This window comes from Pelobates fuscus, chromosome 10 (genome assembly GCF_036172605.1).
Source record: "Pelobates fuscus isolate aPelFus1 chromosome 10, aPelFus1.pri, whole genome shotgun sequence".
Lineage (NCBI taxonomy): Eukaryota > Metazoa > Chordata > Amphibia > Anura > Pelobatidae > Pelobates > Pelobates fuscus.
In genome coordinates, this window is record NC_086326.1 from 120992494 (window position 1) to 121013194 (window position 20701).

At 45.5% G+C, this 20701-nt stretch overlaps 1 protein-coding gene across 3 annotated transcripts in view; it reads left to right on the plus strand.

The window, feature by feature from the left end:
- The first annotated feature begins 242 nt into the window (after positions 1–242).
- Positions 243–20701, plus strand: part of LOC134575711 (acetylcholinesterase collagenic tail peptide-like) — a 102631-nt gene continuing 82172 nt past the window's right edge. For all 3 annotated transcript variants that reach the window (XM_063435083.1, XM_063435084.1, XM_063435085.1), the window contains exons 1-3: positions 243–328; positions 431–606; positions 6028–6135. In XM_063435083.1, the coding sequence (XP_063291153.1) occupies positions 438–606; positions 6028–6135 (277 nt within the window). In that variant the 5' untranslated portion in view covers positions 243–328; positions 431–437. The remainder of the gene's footprint in view (positions 329–430; positions 607–6027; positions 6136–20701) is intronic.

The following is a 20701-nucleotide window of genomic DNA, read 5'->3' on the forward strand; positions in this document are numbered from 1 at the left end:
GGATAGCAGGATCCTTTACAAAGAGCATATAACTACTCCATGAACCAATTTTAAATATTTTAAAGAATTGCATGTCTTGCAATGTTTACTTTTTTAGAGTCCAGCAGAGTGCAAGTGATTTCACAAGGTATTCTAATATAAACAGGTCAAGACATTGACCTTCTGGGAGTTAACAAAGTTCATTATGGTAATTCCAAGAAATCAATATTCGCTATTTCATTTACTTTGCTGCTGACTTGTAACTTTGTAGGTAGAACAGCAGGAATCTGAGAGAACCATATCACTAGATACATTTGCTGTTGCTATACTTTAACAGCTTTTGAGAGAGGTGAGGATTTTGTGAGTTTGGTAGACACAATACAGCACTATTGGCTTTAAGAAGGTTGTCATAAAGTTGTTGATTACTAAACAGTTTTTCTTTTATTTTTAGGTTCATCATGATGTACTATTTATGGATGCATTCTATTATTACAACTGCAATCATGATGGTGTTGTACACGCAGGCTAATTCAGAAATACCAACTACATGTTCTGTCGTTCAGGGTCTTCCAGGTCTTAATGGCAGAGATGGGAGGGATGGAACTTACGGACAGAAAGGAGAGCCAGGTTAGAGCCAATCTATGTTTTTTTTTTTTCAGAGACTTTTGCATATTTCATGTAATTCAATAACAGTACATAACGTGTTTTATACCTGTTTATTTTAGCAGTAGAATAGGGACACAAAGCATAGTGTTTTGAATCTGAATATGAAATTTAGGAGTTGATATAGAGAAACTAGGCAACAATGTGCAATGTAAGTCTGCAGTTACTAAAGTCAGTAACATATTATCATGTAAAAACAGGGGCATTAATGCCAGGGATGAAAACATAATGTTGCCTCTTTATAAATCACTGGTAAGTCCACACCTTGAATATGTGGTGCAATTCTGGGCACCTGTTCTAAAGAAGGACATTATGGACATTATGGCAGAGGTGGGCTACAAAATTAATACAATTAATAGATCATTTTAGTTAATAAGAAGATTAACAAATCTGAATCTCTTTAAAAGAAAAATCTCTTTAAAATGGCGCCTCAGAGGAGATATGATAGCAATATACAAATATATTTGGGACCAATACAAACTATTATCAGTAAACCTATTCATGAACAGGACTATACATAGGACACACATTTAGACTGTAAGAAAGGGAATTTAGCCTAAAGCAAATGAAAGGTTTCTTTATGTGCAATAAAAGTTTTTTTTTAAAACAATAAGTATGTAGAATCATCTGCCTGAAGAGGTTGTTTTATTAGAGTCTATTGAGTTGTTTAACCCCTTAAGGACACATGACATGTGTGACATGTCATAATTCCCTTTTATTCCAGAAGTTTGGTCCTTAAGAGGTTAAGCAGCAACTGGATAATGTCATGATTGGTAGCAGAGGCGGCTCTAGACTTTATGAGGCCTTAGGCGAAACTCAAACATGAGGCCCCACTAACAAAAAAGTGTCACATATACACATTGATGCACAGTTTACCTGTGTATGTGCCTGAGAGTGTGTCTGACGGAGTATCCTTGTGTGTGAATGTATGTCTCTGTGAGCATGTTTGCATTTTTGTCTGAGACCCTATGTGTATGGGGTAGCTGCTTGAAGTGTGTTGTGTGTATAGGAGGGTGATGGTGAGAAGGAGAGGCGGGTGATGGTGACAGGAAGGTGATGGTGTGGGGGGTGATTGTAATGTGAGAGAGGTGATGGTGATGTGAGAAGGAGGGGGGGGTGATGTGAGAAGGAGGGGGGGTGATGTGAGAAGGAGGGGGGTGATGTGAGAAGGAGGGGGGTGATGTGAGAAGGAGGGGGTGATGTCAGAAGGAGGGGGGGGTGATGTCAGAAGGAGGGGGGTGATGTCAGAAGGAGGGGGGGTGATGTCAGAAGGAGGGGGGTGATGTCAGAAGGAGGGGGGGTGATGTGAGAAGGAGGGGGGGGTGATGTGAGAAGGAGGGGGGGTGATGTGAGAAGGGGGGGTGATGTGAGAAGGAGGGGGTGATGTGAGAAGGAGGGGGTGATGTGAGAGGGAGGGGGGTGATGTGAGAGGGAGGGGGGTGATGTGAGAGGGAGGGGGTGATGTGAGAGGGAGGGGGGTGATGTGAGAAGGAGGGGGGTGATGTGAGAGGGAGGGGGGTGATGTGAGAGGGAGGGGGGTGATGTGAGAGGGAGGGGGGTGATGTGAGAAGGAGGGGGGGTGATGTGAGAAGGAGGGGGGGTGATGTCAGAAGGAGGGGGGGTGATGTGAGAGGGAGGGGGGTGATGTGAGAGGGAGGAGGGTGATGTGAGAGGGAGGAGGGTGATGTGAGAGGGAGGGGGGTGATGTGAGAGGGAGGGGGTGATGTGAGAGGGAGGGGGTGATGTGAGAGGGAGGGGGGTGATGTGAGAGGGAGGGGGGTGATGTGAGAGGGAGGGGGGTGATGTGAGAGGGAGGGGGGTGATGTGAGAGGGAGGGGGGTGATGTGAGAGGGAGGGGGGTGATGTGTGAGGGAGGGGGTGATGTGAGGTAGGGGGTGATGTGAGAGGGAGGGGGGTGATGTGAGGGTTGATGGTGAGGGGGGTTGATGCTGAGGGTGGTGAGGGGTGATGCTGAGGGTGGTGGGGGATGGTGAGGCTGAGGGTGGTGGGGGATGGTGGTGCCTGATGCTGAGGGTGGTGTGGGGGGCAGTGAGGCTGAGGGTGGTGTGGGGGGTAGTAAGGCTGAGGGTGGTGTGGGGGGTAGTGAGGCTGAGGGTGGTAGTGAGGCTGAGGGTGGTGTGGGGGGTAGTGAGGCTGACGGTGGTGTGGGGGGTAGTGAGGCTGAGGGTGGTGGGGGTAGTGAGGCTGAGGGTGGTGGGGGTAGTGAGGCTGAGGGTGGTGGGGGTAGTGAGGCTGAGGGTGGTTGGGGGGTTGTGATGCTGAGGGTGGTGTGGGCGGTAGTGAGGCTGAGGGTGGTGTGGGCGGTAGTGAGGCTGAGGGTGGTGTGGGGGGTAGTGAGGCTGAGGGTGGTGTGGGGGGCAGTGAGGCTGAGGGTGGTGGGGGGTAGTGAGGCTGAGGGTGGTTGGGGTGGTGATGCTGAGGGTGGTGTGGGGGGTAGTGAGGCTGAGGGGGGTGGTTGGGGGTGGTGATGCTGTGGGTGGTGTGGGGGTAGTGAGGCTAAGGGTGGTGGGGGGTGAGGCTGAGGGTGGTTTGGGGGTAGTGAGGCTGAGGGTGGTGTGGGGGGTAGTGAGGCTGAGGTTGGTGTGGGGGGTAGTGAGGCTGAGGTTGGTGTGGGGGGTAATGAGGCTGAGGGTGGTTGGGGTGGTGATGCTGAGGGTGGTGTGGGGGGTAGTGAGGCTGAGGGGGGTGGTTGGGGGTGGTGATGCTGTGGGTGGTGTGGGGGTAGTTAGGCTAAGGGTGGTGGGGGGTGAGGCTGAGGGTGGTTTGGGGGTAGTGAGGCTGAGGGTGGTGTGGGGGGTAGTGAGACTGAGGTTGGTGTGGGGGGTAATGAGGCTGAGGGTGGTGTGAGGGATAGTGAGGCTGAGGGTGGTGGGGGGTAGTGAGGCTAAGGGTGGTGGGGGGTGAGGCTGAGGGTGGTGGGGGGTGAGGCTGAGGGTGGTGGGGGGTGAGGCTGAGGGTGTTTTGGGGGGTGGTGGGGGGTGAGGCTGAGGGTGGTTTGGGGGGTAGTGAGGCTGAGGGTGGTGTGGGGGGTAGTGAGGCTGAGGGTGGTGGGGTTAGTAAGGCTGAGGGTGGTGGGGGTAGTGAGGCTGAGGGTGGTGGGTAGTGAGGCTGAGGGGTAGTGAGGCTGAGGCTGGTGGGGTTAGTAAGGCTGAGGGTGGTGGGGGTAGTGAGGCTGAGGGTGGTGGGGGTAGTGAGGCTGAGGGTGGTGGGGGTTGTGATGCTGAGGGTGGTGTGGGGGGTAGTGAGGCTGAGGTTGGTGTGGGGGGTAGTGAGGCTGAGGTTGGTGTGGGGGGTAGTGAGGCTGGCGTGAGGGATAGTGAGGCTGAGGGTGGTGGGGGGGTAGTGAGGCTGAGGGTGGTAGGGGGAATGAGGCTGAGGGTGGGGGTTAGTGAGGTTAGTGGGGGTAGTGAGGCTGAGGGTGGTGGGGGTAGTGAGGCTGAGGGTGGTGGGGGTAGTGAGGCTGAGGGTGGTGGGGTTAGTGAGGCTGAGGGTGATGGGGTATTGAGGCTGAGGGTGGTGGGGGTAGTGAGGCTGAGGGTGGTGGGGGTAGTGAGGCTGAGGGTGGGGGGATGGTGAGGCTGAGGGTGGGGGTAGTGAGGCTGAGGCTGGTGGGGTTAGTAAGGCTGAGGGTGGTGGGGGTAGTGAGGCTGAGGGTGGTGGGGGTAGTGAGACTGAGGGTGGTGGGGGTAGTGAGACTGAGGGTGGTGGGAGGGTGAGGCTGAGGGTGGTGGGGGTAGTGAGGCTGAGGGGTAGTGAGGCTGAGGGTGGTGTGGGTGGTAAGGCTGAGGGGGGTGAGAGCCTACCTTTCCTGGTGGTCACCCTTCCCTGGTGGTCCAGTGTGGGCTCCCTGGTGGTCTGGTGGCCATTGCTGCCTTCCGGTCTGCAGCTCCACAGAGCTGCAGACCATGTAATCTCGCGAGATGTCAGAGCGTTGCCGTGGTAACCCGCGGCAACGCTCTGATTGGCCGGTTCTCGCGAGACACATGGTCTGCAGCTCTGCTGACTGTGGAGCTGCAGACCGGTGTCTGCGGTGGCCGGGCAGCCAGGAGGGGCCTCGCACCCGGCGGCATACCGGGCAACCCGCCGGGCCCCCTCCTGGTGTCAGGTCCTCGGTCACTGACCGAGGACCTGACACACTCTGCCAACAGGCGGTTTAGGCGGCCGCGAGGCCCCAGGCAGCGCGAGGCCTTAGGCGGCCGCCTAAACCGCCTAATTAGAGGGCCGCCTCTGATTGGTAGGGAACCCTAACTCGCAGACAGGACACAATAGACAGAATTGCAATTTCGGTCCTTAGAATGGCTGGGCTATGCAAAAGGAGAGTTAAAATACAAGCCAAGGTCAAAGGGAAACAGAGAGATGGAATATCAAGAGACAAACCGAGGTCAGGGAGCACAGAAGAAAGTGTAAACGTAAGAAAAGCCAAAGATCGGTAAACAAGATATCCAGACAAAGTATAATGCACAATTGGGCTAAGTAAAGGCCACACTAGGGCACTGAGGCAAGGGGAAAGTTAGCTTATAAACACACAGGGTGTGTCTTATTGGCTAACCTCCAATAATCACAACACGTGGGAGGTGTTTCTTCCCTCTCTTGTGATCTCTGAAGTCATCACTGTGTGCCGTGTCACATGACTGGGTTCGGCACACATATAAGGAAGCTGCCTTGGAGCGTGCAGCATCAGAAACACTGTCAGTCTGTGGAGCGGTGGTGGGGACAGCCGCAAGCAGCGGACAGGGACCGGAAGACGCTGCTCGCAGTGATGGGTAGCCAAGGATGCCGCAAGTAGCACGGGGCAGGGCACCTGACAGATAAATACTTGCAAAAACATAATAATCAGGAATATAATTTGTAATTTGTGGGATAATAGCTTCTTTATCTAAGTAGAGATCTGTGTGGGGTCAAGAAGGATTATTTTGTAGTTTGTTGTAAAACTGGAAGCGCTTCAAACTGCAGTTTTTACTTTCTTTTGGATCAAGAGCAAAAACCGATGTGAGAAAGGCTGAATTTGATGAATGTTGTTTTGATGGACGCTCTTTTCAACTATGTAACTATGTAACTAAAATGTGTCATCAGCAAATTTAAAGGCAGATACACTGTGTGTCTATATAGAGTATTTGAAGTGGCTCTGTTAACAAAAATAAGCAACGGATAAACTGTATCCTTGTGTAATACTGCCTATATGTTGTGCACTTGTGTTATTTAAATAATGTGGAAATAAATACATCAAAACTCTATTTCCTGAGAGTACACTCTAAGAAATATAAAGCATGATTTTAATTTTCATTGACTTTTATTCCACCATACATTCATTCTGCCATAGAAAGCCGTAAATAAAAATCTAAATCAATGTATATTTAACTTTAGGACGAAGTGGGGAGACGGGAAATCCTGGTATAAGAGGTATTGCAGGACCTCCTGGAAAAGTAGGACCTAAAGGGGATCAAGGAAACATAGGAATCCCAGGTTCTGCAGGTAACTATTTATCCTAACAATTCAATTGTTGATTAGTTTAAATTTCTAAAATTATTGCAATTAAAAGGTATGGTTTAAAAAACTCCCTTTAGTACATCTTTTGTGAACTTATCAAATGTCCATTATATATTTATTCTACTTGTTTATTCTCTAAACCTGTAGGTACTAATGACAAAATAATTCCATCATCACAATCCAGCCTTTAAATGTAATAATTTAACTCCTTAACAATGTTAGGACTTGTCATGCCATCCTACAAAAGGAGGGCTCTAAGCATAGCATGCCCTAATGATCGTGGTCTCACGGGAGACTAAATACTGTAATTCTATATATGTATATATGTATTATTTTTTACATAAATAAGTGATTTTATTAATTATATATTGAGGAACCTGCCTGACAATCCAGACAGACAGCACAGAAAATTAAATTTGCAAGCCCTATATTTGACCCTGAAACTTTCCAAAACTCCATAAAAGGATGAAATTTTCTATATCTATATATGTAAAACATATATTGATGATGATGATAACATTGGTCAAAGAGCACAACTTTTCCTGTCTGAACAGTAAATTCCATTAATCACATTTTTATAAGCGGCTGCATACCTGACATTACCCCCCCCCACCTGAAGAACACCCACCGGACAGGCAGGACAAGGCTTGAGGGGAATTTTGGAGTGCAAAAATAGCTAATCTTGCGGCCAGCATAATGCTTGAAACGGTCAGCAGCAGTTGTCTTGAGTGCTATTAATGAAACAACGTAAATATAATTCCAAGGACTGGTTAGCCCTCTCAGCTGTACCATTGGTCTGGGGGTGGTAAGAGGATGAAAAAGACAATTCAATCCCTAATTGTTTATTGAAGGCCCTCCAAAACCGAGACACAAACTGAGAACCTCTGTTAGATACTATATTGTGAGGAATGCCAAGCAGATGGACATTTTTTTCATATAAAGATTAGTACCAGGTCTTGAGATGACGGCAATTTCTTGAGAGGAATAAATTGAACCATTTTAGAAAAACGGTCCACAACCATGAGAATGGTGGTATAACCGTTTCAACTATGAAGTTCAACAATAAAGTCCATGGACAAGTGGGACCATGGGACCTCAGGAATAGGAAGAGGTTGTAACAAGCCACAAGGAAGTTTATGAGGTGCTTTGGAAACCGCACAAACAGAACAAGCCTGCACATATTCCTTAACATCCTTCCTGAGGGAATACCACCAAAATTACCTCATGATAGCAGAAGTGGATTTATTAATACCTGGGTGACCAGCAGACACATTGTCGTGAAACACCTTCATGATATTAACCCTTTCCCCCAATGGAACAAACAGTTTGTCCTGAGGTTTACCGCAGGGCGCCTGAGACTGAGCCTCCATGATGGAGCCAAGCAGTGGAGAGGACAATGAAAGGACAGTGGACGCAATGATACATTCCAGTGGAATGATATGGGACATTTCTTGCTCTATTGACATTGACATTTTTTGAACCAGGTCTGTAAGTGATAAGAAAATTAAAGCGAGAAAGAAATAGAGACCACCTAGCTTGTCTAGAAGATAATCGCTATGCATCTCCTATGTAAGAAAATAAGAATAGATTCACACACACACTGAAAAAGGTGCAATGTATAAATGTACCACCTATTACAAGTATAAACACTGTAGTTTCATCTGAAAAACAAATGAGATATACATAGTGCTTTCCATAAAATAAAGTATAAATAGTTTAAAATATATGTGGAATAAACTCACAAAGATGGAGCCACATAGGCTCTATGTACATCGCCCTTGGGTGCCTGTCCAGGCTCTCGATATGCTTCTATGAAGAACTCAGAGTCCACAATGTTAGAATATATAGATACCAATTTATTAAATATTATAATTAAAAATATAAGGAAATATATATATGTAACGGATTGACGGGCACCCCGACTGGGTACCTCCGTTGAAGGATGCTCCTAGCGTTTCCTGAGGACTCCAAGCACTCTGGCAGACACCACAATCACCAAACTGGAGAAGCATATGAGTACTCTCAAGCATATGAATGCTATAAACAGCTGAATAGGCAAAACCATACGAATATGTTTAGACTCCTAGCAGTCAAACTGGAACAGCATACAATAAATCCTTCCCCAATAATGAGACGACACTTCACTTTGAGGGTTAAGCAGGAACTGCAGATTTATTCACACCACCTCCTTTTAAGACATCCTCCCATGCAAGGGTGGGATTTACAATAATGATTACAATAGCCAATCCCATAGATGTTACCTCCCATACATCTCCTCCCCTTAGATTAACACTTAACCTAATTATACAGTACACACTTTTCCCCAATTCTCGGATGTACCCCAAATATGGGGGGTACACCTTTCAATCCAAAATTCACCCAGATCAGACCAGGGGTTCGGGAGTTATGGGCAGGTAAAGATTTGACTGACCGCATGGGTAAAGTATCCGAAAATAGTTCCATGTATTTTGGCCCTGCGGTCGGTCACAGAAAAGGGAATGAAAACACACAAATTGACTGGGTTATGGAGCTTGGGGAGGATTTGTATGAATCCCCTTGTTCGTGGGATCCTTTCTACCGAACGGCGGGCCATTTGGTAGTTTCTGCACGAATTGCTGGAAGTCTGGAGGTCTCAGCGGTGTTTGCCTAGTCCAGTGTCCGATTTTAGTTCCAGATACTCGACGGCAAAACACCGCTGTTCGGGAGTTTAAGATGGCCGTCGCCACGTGTTTGTTTCCCGAATGGTGGCCACCCAGAGGACAAAGAACACATTACATAGTATGCAAATTACCCGTTTGCAACATTGTTGCAACCGGTAATTGGAGGCACACTTATTCCTGGGTGGTCTGGTTGTTCGGTAGTTTCACTCAATATAATGAATGGAGTGATTCTACCGAACAATCAGTTGAATGCTGCATACACATATACAATTTAACCAAACACACAGAAACATACATAATATAAAAGACATCCTTACTGTAATCTGCTACAAAGTCTTAAAGGGGTATTGTTCCTAAAAGTCATATGTCCACGGATGGCCCTTAAAGGGCCAGTAGCAGCAATATAAAATACCACATGCCCAAATATTGCATTCAAATGTACAAATTTACCAGGGGCCATAGTCAGCAGGTAGGAGGCGGGCAGCCAGGCCTCTCCAATGCCCAGTGGCGAGGCGGGTTCCGCCACAATATATTAAGGGACAAAAGTAAGGCAGGTATTGAAGTATAGTATTGCACAGTATTGCACCACAAATATGGCCAAAAAGTGAAAGCAGTAAAAATACAAAGGCATGTAAACATAAAATACCGCCAAAAGGAAAGTCCCAATAAAAGTCCAGTGGTAGGCAAACGCGTTTCAGCCCTAGATAGGGCCTTCCTCAGTGCTGTATCACTGGAAAATCTTCAGGGTTTAAATACCCCTCTTGATATGTTCAAGCTGTTCCGGCTGTGGTTCAGGAATATTGCCGATTGCATCATTTCCGGTTCGGCAAAATCACATGACTTCCGGTTTGACGTGGTCACATGATAGTATTGCGTTCCACCGTGCGTTCCATACACAGGCATGGTGGAAATAGTCTCAGTAAAGTCCATACTAATAGTGGGCACTTGCCCATATGTGCAAATAAAATATAAGTTAAAAAAGGAGACAAAATCTAAAACAGTAAATAAACTGTGAATAAATAACTAATAAAAAAAAAGGACATATGTTAATATAATATGCATGAAAGATAAAACATATAAAATGAAGCAGAATGAATGTCTAGAGGGAAGAGAATGCCCAATAAAATATACCGTATATACTCGAGTGTAAGCCGACCCGAATATAAGCCGAGGCCCCTAATTTTACCCCCAAAAAACTGGGAAAACTTATTGACTCGAGTATAAGACTAGGGTGGGAAATGCAGCAGCTACTGGTAAATTTCTAAATAAAATTAGATCCTAAAAAAAAATATATTTATTGAATATTTATTTACAGTGTGTGTATAATGAATGCAGTGTGTGTATGAATGCGTATGTTCCCCATGTGCTCCATAATGCAGGTTTTTAAACTTCTGGTGGCATACCCACATATTGGAGCCCACAGGGGCACCAGAGGAGATACACCACATTAGTGGAATGGCATGTAACAAAATCACGTATCTTAAAACAACTTCCTGTGCCTTTAGAATTAAACATAGTCTGTGTATCTTTTTTAAAAAGAGTATTTTCCTGGCATATGGTGGCAGTACAATTGGGATGTACTCTTCCCTTAGGCCAAGCATCTGAAAGAAATAATTAACATAAAAAGGTCCCTCCCCTTACCAGGTATAAGAGGCCCAACCAGCCTAGAGACCTCAGTTCTCTTTCTTGCTCCAACAGGAACGGTCAGGCATCTGGAATGTGGATGAGGAATGGTGAGGCACATGGGTTGCTGCCTGGGGGATCCGGTCTGATAGCCTCCCGGGTGGAGAGCTGAATGGCCAGAAGGTATGTAAGCCTGCTTTTATGCCGCGTGCAGCACCGGCAAAGCAGGGAGGCGGTCTCTAGTGGCAGCTAATCACTGTCCGGTGGAGACGCATGCGCACAGCGGTGGAACGCTCGCCCGGGTGGTTTTGCGTTCCACCGGAGTTCCGAACGCGCTATCACGCATGCGCGGTCTGAACTCCCCGAAAATGGTGCCAAATGTGAAGGATCTGCCTGGTTATGCTGTGCAGATCTTCTTGTCAGCATGGATGCTCGGCAGTGAAGATCTCCCGTGTCGCCAGCCCCCCCAGAGGTTTTGAAGGTATGATTTTTTTAAAGCTTTAAAGCTCTCTAGAAAATCTCATTTTTTATATTGTTTTCTGCAATTACATGTTTAGTCCTGTCTAAGCCGGTTCCCAAATTAGTTCTCAGTTGGTTTTCATAGGAAAGTCTGTAATGCCAAGGCTCCTTTAGTAAAATACTTTCTGTGCATGGCAAATATACAAATCAGATCTGACTCTATCTTAGACTGGTGTGGGACACCTATTCAATTCAGATCATGTACTGATGATTAGTGTAATCAGATCTGACTCTGCCTTAGCCTGGTGTGGGACACCTATTCAATTCAAATCATGTACTGATGATTAGTGTAATCAGATCTGACTCTGTCTTAGACTGATGTGGGACACCTATTCAATTCAGATCATGTACTGATGATTAGTGTAATCAGATCTGAATCTGTCTTAGCCTGGTGTGGGACACCTATTCAATTCAGATCATGTGCTGATGATTAGTGTTAATGACGTGGAATTCTTAGACAGGGCTGCAGGCTCAGGTGCATAACCCTTATGTGGAAGGTGTAAATTCACGGTTTAAATATGAGTCGAATTGCTCCTACCTTGATGCTAGCAAAATCCTGGCTACATGGAATGTAATCGCTTTTGCCTTGGTTTCAGGATATTTGACATAGACGTTTGAGTCTTTTAATAGCCTGCTCTTTCTTCTCCGGTATATGCTACTGAACAGAAGTTTAAATGGAAATGAACTCCGTCTAGTTCACACTGTTTTGTTCCTTGTTCAGAATCCTCTATCGTAGTTTCTATTACAAGGTTGAGCTGAGACTACTCTAGCATGATATTCACTGTCCATGACAAATATACTAAGCTATCAGACCTGGCTATGGCTTAAACTGGTATGGGAGATCAGTCTATGCTGACACGAATTCAATCCCATCAGATTAAGGCCGGTGAAATTGCTCAGCGGGTTGATGCATCAGCAGAATCTGTTCTTGTAACGGACCGTTTCAGCATATGAGGGGTTAAAATCCGTTTAGGCGATAATCCCCTTTTCTCAGAAAGGCACAGCTACTGCAGAACATCAAAACTCACGAATTGGATATAGGTGAATGCATCAAACTCCCGAACTGCATACCAGGGAACAGTGGCGTACACATGACCTATGGGGCCCCGGTGCGAAAATTGATCCGTGGGGCCCCCTCGCACGCTTACTCTGCGCAGGCCGGGCCCGCAACACATGGCGGCGGGCACCTGGTCGCAGGGTTGCAACCCCTGCGACCGCGGTATGTACACCAGTGCATGCAGATGCACACACACTTAACCCCTTAAGGACACATGACATGTGTGACATGTCATGATTCCCTTTTATTCCAGACGTTTGGTCCTTAAGGGGTTAAAGGACCACTACAGACACCCAGATCACATCAGCTCAATGAAGTGGTCTGGGTGTCAGGTCCCTCTAGTTTTAACCCTGCAGCTAAAAGCATAGCAGTTTCTAATCAAGCCTCTAGTGGCTGTCTCACTGACAGCCGCTAGAGGAGCTTCCGCGATTCTAACACTGAACGTCCATAGGAAAGCATTGAGTAATGATTTCCTATGGGCGGTTTGAATGCGCGCACGGCTCGTGCATGCGCATTCGGAGCTGAGCGGCAGAGGGATCCCCAGCGCCAAGGGAGTCCGGCGCTGGAGAAAGGTAAGTGCTGAAGACACACGCACATTCTCACGAACAGACGCATACACACTAGCTAACAGACACACACATTTACTGACAGAGACACACACTCACTTACAAAACATACACTCTCACTGACAAACACACACTCACTAACAGACACACACAGTAACACACTCACTGACACTCACTAGCAGACACACACTCACTGACACTAACACTAACACTCACAGTAACACTAACACTCACAGTAACACTAACACACACAGTAACACTAACAAACACACTAACACTAAAACACACTCACACTAACACTCACACTCACACTAACACACACACTCACACTAACACACACACACTAACACTCACAGTAACACTAACACACACTCACACTAACACACACACTAACACTCACACTAACACACTAACACTCACAGTAACACTAACACACACTCACAGTAACACTAACAGTAACACTAACACTCACAGTAACACTAGCACACACACTAACGCTCACAGTAACACTAACACTCACAGTAACACTAACACACACACTAACACTCACAGTAACACTAACACACACACTAACACTCACATACACACTAACACTCACAGTAACACTAACACAAACACTAACACTCACAGTAACACTAGCACACACACTAACGCTCACAGTAACACTAACACTCACAGTAACACTAACACACACACTAACACTCACAGTAACACTAACACACACACACTAACACTCACATACACACTAACACACACTCACACTCACACTCACAGTAACACTAACACACACACTCACACTCACATACACACTAACACTCACAGTAACACTAACACAAACACTAACACTCACAGTAACACTAACACTCACAGTAACACTAACACACACACTAACACTCACAGTAACACTAACACACACACTAACACTCACATACACACTAACACTCACAGTAACACTAACACAAACACTAACACTCACAGTAACACTAGCACACACACTAACGCTCACAGTAACACTAACACTCACAGTAACACTAACACACACACTAACACTCACAGTAACACTAACACACACACACTAACACTCACATACACACTAACACACACTCACACTCACACTCACAGTAACACTAACACACACACTCACACTCACACTAACACTCACAGTAACACTAACACACACACTCACACTCACACTAACACTCACAGTAACACTAACACACACACACACACACTAACACTCACAGTAACACTAACACACACACACTAACACACACACACACACTCACAATAACACTAACACACACACACTAACACTCACAGTAACACTAACACACACACTAATACTCACAGTAACACTAACACACACACACACTCACAGTAACACTAACACACACACACACTCACACTCACAGTAACACTAACACACACACACACTCACAGTAACACTAACACACACACACTAACACTAACACACACACTAACACACACACTAACACTCACAGTAACACTCACAGTAACACTCACAGTAACACTCACAGTAACACTAACACACTAACACATTTTTTTTAAAAATTTAATCCCCCCAGCCTCCTTACCTTTTGGAGTGCTGAGGGGATTCCCTGGGGTCCAGTGGTGCTGCTGGGCTCCTGGGCGGGCGGTCACTGCGCGGGCGGGCGCAAGCTGGCTGGCGCGCGAGGGAGCACTCTCCCCTGAGTGCTTCCTCTTCAGCTCCCTCGCGCGCAGCGTACTGATACCGGCGCCGGAAGATGACGTCATCTTCCGGCTCCGGTATCATTGCGGTGCGCGAGGGAGCTGAAGAGGAAGTACTCGGGGGAGAGTGCTCCCTCGCGCACCGGCCAGCCTGACTGCCCGCCGGGTGTAAGCAGGGCCAGCCTCGGGGGGCCCGGAGGTGGCCGGCTCCTGGGCCCCCCAGGAGAAGAGGCTGGCCCTGTGGGTACATACGGGTCGCAGGGGCGACCGGGCCCCCTGGTGGGCCGGGCCCGGTCGCAGCCGCGACCCCTGCGACCCTAGTATGTACGCCACTGCCAGGGAATAAGATAGCACTCCAAGCTGGAACCTCACGAATAGCTGCTAGCAGATGAATAGGAAAAGCAGACATCAGCTTACACTCCTAGCAGTCAATCTCCAACAGCATACAGTGAATCCCCCCAAGAACGAGACAAGGCTCCATGTTGAAGGTCAAGCAGTGGTCTGAGGTGCTGGGGCACCCAGCCTGGTTTTTATTACATGAGTACACATACAGGCCACACCCAGGGGGAGGCATAAAATAACCAATGACAGAGATGTTACATCCCACACATCCCCTCCCCTTAGTGTGACACATAATCCCATTATGCATACAGTTCAAAATATACTTTTACACAACTTTCATAACTTTAAAACCATACATCACATTCACATAAAAATACATATCCTCAATCAATCCATTCAGGGGAACAACATATTAAAAATGGCATGAATCAGACCAGGGGTTCAAAAGTTAGTAAAATTATCTTTTGTTCCCCCTGGCTGGCAGAAAAAAACATCCCCACAATGCATCCCGGTTTCCTCCCTTCTGCCCTGGAGATAATTGGAGAAGTAATCCAATTATCTAGGACTAGAGGCAGACTCCATTAACCACATGGTTGCAAAACGACATAAAACACTTTAAAATACATAAAGTCACATTTTACACATAACACACAGACATTTCACATATCCCCAGATAGCTCAGGTCTGAGTGCACATTATTAGGTGAATGGCACTCAGACCAACCGAATACAGTTTAATCGCCATAGAGCCAAAGTCTTTAATCACATGAATAGGCTCCATGGCATAGCTATCTGGGTTACCACAGCTCACACAGGGCAAGTACCAAATGACCCCACTGTATTTAAAGGGCCAGAATGAGTGACATACACTCTGGTATGGCCGAATACTGTTTTTAAAGGGCCCAATTTATATTCCTTTTGGTTAAAGATCTCCATGGTTTTACCTTTCTCAATTAAATTGTTGTAACTGAGTTTAATTTCTTTAGTTGGGTCCATTGTTAAGGTTCTATAGGTTTGTTTATCATTCAATAACCTCCAAGCCTCTTTGTTGTAGTCGTCTATATTTAAAATTACAATCCCCCCCCCCCCCCTTATCAGCTGGTTTAATTACCAGAGATTCATCTTCCCTTAACTCTTTTAGAGCTTGTCTCTCCTGGATACTCAAATTATGTTCTTTTATTTTTGGTTTCTTTATCTTGTCCATATCCCTCATTACCATTTTTTCAAACGTTTTCATTTCTTCTGAAATGAAGTGGCGAGGAAAAAAGGTAGAGTTCTCTTTTAGGTCCGTGTGAATAGTGTCCGACTGATCATTCGTAACAGAATTAGTAATAGCTGGATGTTTCAGAAAGAATTTTTTTAAACAAAGTTTACGCTTAAACCTATTTAGGTCAAGGTACACACTGAATTTGTCTATTGGTTTAGTCGGGGCAAACTTAAGACCCTTAGCCAATAGATTTGTCTGTGCCTTTGTTAGTACCTTCTGAGAGAGATTGAAGATTCCATTTTGTTTGGATTCCTTTCTCTCCTTTCTTTTTTATAAAAATGTTCCTCCTCTAACTCCCCTTCTTCTATACTGCGTCTTCGTTTGTTTGGAGATGTTCGAAATGTCAGGGACTCCTTGTGTCGTCCCCTCACCTGCCTGTACCAAAAATCCTCATCTATTTGAGGCATGGAGAGGGCTTGGAATCTATAACGTACAGTAGCACCAGCTTGATCTTGGGGAGGTCTATAGGTAGTCCCGATTCTATCATTTTTGTTAGCCCCACTTGGTTTAGGTGTTCTTCGTTTCCCATTTTCTGGGGATATAGGTTGTTTCCTCCTCACTACTCTTTCCCACCCTTCAATGTTATGTGCAGGTATTTGTTGTGTCCTCCAGAAGGATTTATCTCTCTGGGATCGTTCTTTGCTCCTTCTGTGGGTGGGAGTCCTTCTTATTTGATCCCTCCCTCTCCTCCTTTCATTTCTATGAAAATCAGGCTGCAGCACTTCCCCCTCCCCCGCAGGAACGTCTGTGATTGGTTGGTTTTCGATCTCTGGCCACCAATCATGACGGGAGGCGGGGTTTATAAGTAGGAAGAGAATCAGATGGAAATTACCAATTGAGAAAGCCGAACGGAATAGGCGAAACGCGTTTTGGACACACCAACTATTGTGTGTATCAAGATTTTAATGTATGTAATAAATAATCTTTTATTCTACTGAAGTATATTTGGTGCAATTTCCATCTAACTAAAGAGGGAAGGAGTCATCCCAAAAGGACTCATATGCTCTTTTACTCAGAGCCAGGTTACAGGCTCTTGTTCAGGTGAGAAGCAACCTTCACCTGCAAATATATATTTGAATATTGATGGTTTAAAGGATTTCAACACTAGGGCGATTTTTTCTCCGCTTTTCCCTTTTTGTCTTGAGGGATAATCTCCATTTGGAGTTGAAGGTGTGTGTCACCTAAAGGACACAAGGCGAGAGTGATTAAGAGCCAATCCTTAATAGGCTCTGAACCACGTGAGTGTTTCCTATTATACGCTGTACAATCACGTCCTTCTGCACAGAGTGCACTATATATTTTTTTATTTTCCACAACAGATATATCTACCATACCCTCCAAGATGCTGGAGGATATATATATATATTCTACACCCCTGAAGTTTTGTATGGTGTAAGTTAAGATGATATAGCGCTACACACTTCCACTTGTACATACTGGTTATGTAATTAGTGTTTTTTTTTTCCGCTTGTAATATTTGTGCCTGTATGAAATCTTCTCGTAGAGTCCCCTGTGGGCTGTTGCATCCGTTACCCGTTCCCGAGAGACCTTGGTCTAACCTGTCCATGGATTTTTATTGTTGAATAAAGTGTCATGGTACAACGACAAAATATCCCGTCTCTTGGGAACATCAACGAACAGTTTATCAGTAGGCCTTTCGCTAGGTGCCATGCTTTGTTTCGCTTGTATGGCCTGCAAGAGGGATGAATAAATAGACAAAATAGTAGTAGCTATTATCCTGTCTGGGGGAATGACAGGAGTAACATCAATCTCCTGTTTGTCAGCAGTTTCAAACTGTCTGGACAGAGTGTCTGCTTTAGTGTTGCGATCACCTGGTCTATAGGTGATAATATAATTGAAACACGATAGAAACCGTGACCACCTAGCCTGCCTAGAAGACAATCTCTTAGCCTCACCAAGGTAGGATAGGTTTTTATGATCCGTAAATATGAGGATGGGATCCTTAGTTCCTTCTAACAAGTGTCTCCATTCTTTAAGTGATAAAATAATAGCAAGGAGTTCGCGATTACCCACATCAAAATTCTTTTCTGCTTTGGACATTTGTTTGGAAAAGAAGCCACAAGGATGCAATGGTTTTTCAGGCGACTCTCTTTAGGACAAGACAGCACCCACCCTGGTATCAGAAGCATCAACTTCCAGAATATAGGGCAGTGAGTGGACAGGATGCTGTAAAATAGGTGCAGAAGTGAATGTAGTTTTAAGAAATTTAAAAGCCTGAAGTGCCTCAGGAGACCAGACACGAGTATTGCCATCCTTTTTTGTCATACGGGTGATAGGCGCTACAATAGAGGAAAAACCTTTAATAAAGCGTCTATAATAGTTAGAGAAACCAAGAAAACGCTAAATGGCTTTCAAACCTTGTGGTAGAGGCCATTCTATGACAGCAGAAAGCTTCTGGAGATCCATACGAAAACCCTTAGCGGAAATCAAATACCCAAAAAACTGGACTACGGATTGGTCAAATAGACATTTTTCTAGTTTACAATAAAGACCATTAGCAAGAAGGGTCTTCAGAACTGTTGTAACATGTCTGTGATGAGTGTATAAATCTGTAGAATATATTAATATGTCGTCCAAGTACACAATTACAAATGTGTGAAAAAGTCTCTTAAGACGTCATTAATAAATTCCTGAAATACTGCTGGGGCATTACATAGACCAAATGGCATAACAGTATATTCGTAATGGCCAGATCTAGTGTTGAATGCCGTCTTCCATTCGTGGTCTTTCTTGATGCGTATTAAATTGTATGCACCTCTAAGGTCCAATTTAGTGAATACAGTAGCATGTTTGAGCCTGTCAAATAATTCTGTGATTAACGGTATAGGGTATGCATTTTTGATGGTGATTTTGTTTAGACCTCTATAATCTATACACGGTCTTAAATCACCATCTTTCTTTGATACAAAGAAGAACCCCGCTCCCGCCGGAGAAGAGGATCTCCTAATAAACCCCTTTTCTAGTGATTCTTTAATATGACACAGTTTTCTTGAATAGACACAGTTTTCTTGAATAGATAAAGGGTATACCCTGCCCTTTGGAGGTATAGTGCCAGGCAATAAATCGATAGCACAGCCTAGTCTGTGAGGCGGTAATTTGTCAGCCTCCCTTTTATCGAAGACAGTCTTGAGAAATAAGTACTGAGGGGGTATGACAGTAGACAGAGGAGGAGTAGTAGGAACTTTAATAGAATTCAAAGGGGTGACTTCTATAGTACAAGACTCGTGGCAGGCTTTACTCCATGATTTTAGTTGCCCTGACTCCCAGTCGAAAATGGGATTGTGAGAGCGTAACCATGGATACAATAACACAATGTGAGAAGAGGGAGAGGTAATGACCTGGAACCGAATGGTTTCAAAGTGTAAAACCCATGTATACATGTGTAACGGTACAGTTGCATGAGTAACAACTGGAGAACTTAATGGTCTACCATCTATGGCCTCAATGGCCAAGGGTATCTCCTTCTCTCTGATGGGGATGTGTTTTTTTGTAACAAAACCAGAGTCTATGAAATTATCAGCTGCCCCAGAATCAACTAGGGCTTGTATGTGCTCCGCTATGCAACTCTCTCCTATATGCAGAGAAACAGGAAGAAGCAAACGGTTAGGAGGCAATTTAGGAGACTTAGATATCACACCCAAGGCCAGTCCCCTATAAGGTCTTAGATGCAAGAGTTTTCCGGAAGCACGGGACATTCTCTTATCATATGGTCTCTCCTACCACAGTATGGGCAGAGTCCGTCCCTTCTCCTATGCAATTTTTCGGTATCAGAGAGTTTGGCAACCCCTAATTGCATGTGTTCCTCCTCAGATACTTTGACACTCTCAGGTTTATCAAACCTGGGGTTATTAGGTGTAACCAAACGTCTATTCCTGTTTTTAGTATAGAGCCTGTCACGAATCCTATTATCTATATCAATGAGGTAGTCAATAAGGTCCTCTAATGCAATGGGAAGCTCCCTAGCCGCTATTAGTGATGTACCGAACGGTTCGCTTGCGAATAATTCCCGGCGAACATTGCGTGTTCACGTTCGCTACGGCGGGCGAACATATGCGCGGTTCGATCCGCCCCCTATTCGTCATCATTGAGTAAACTTTGACCCTGTGCCTCACAGTCACCAGACACATTCCAGCCAATTAGCAGCAGACCCTCCCTTCCAGACCCTCCCACCTCCTGTACAGCATCCATTTTAGATTCCTTCTGAAGCTGCATTCTTAGTGAGAGGAGGGACAGTGTAGCTGCTGCTGATTTGATAGGGAAATGGATAGCTATGCTAGTGTATTCAGTGTCCATTACAGTCCTGAAGGACTCATCTGATCTCTGCTGTAAGAACAGCACCCCCAAAAGCCCTTTTTAGGTCTAGAACATCAGTCTGCTTTTTTTTCCTGTGTAATCTAATTGCAGTTGCCTGCCTGCCTGCCAGCTTCTGTGTCAGGCTCACAGTGGATACTCTGCCCTCTTGCCCACTGCTACCACTCATATCTTGTGTCACAATAGCTTGCATTTAAAAACAATGTTTTTTTCACTGTAATAGATGGAATAGCAGTTAGTTGTCTGCAAGCGTCTGTGTGTCAGGCCTACAGCGTGTACTCTGCCAACCTCTGCCACTGCACTTTGCCACTCATATCTGGTGTCACAATAGCGTGCATTTAAAAACAAAAAACGTTTCTGACTGTACTCTAATAGCAGTCAGTGTCCTTCAAGCGGGTGTCAGGCCTACAGAGTGTACTCTGCCAACCTCTGCCACTGCACAGTGCCACTCTTATCTGGTGTCACAATAGATTGCA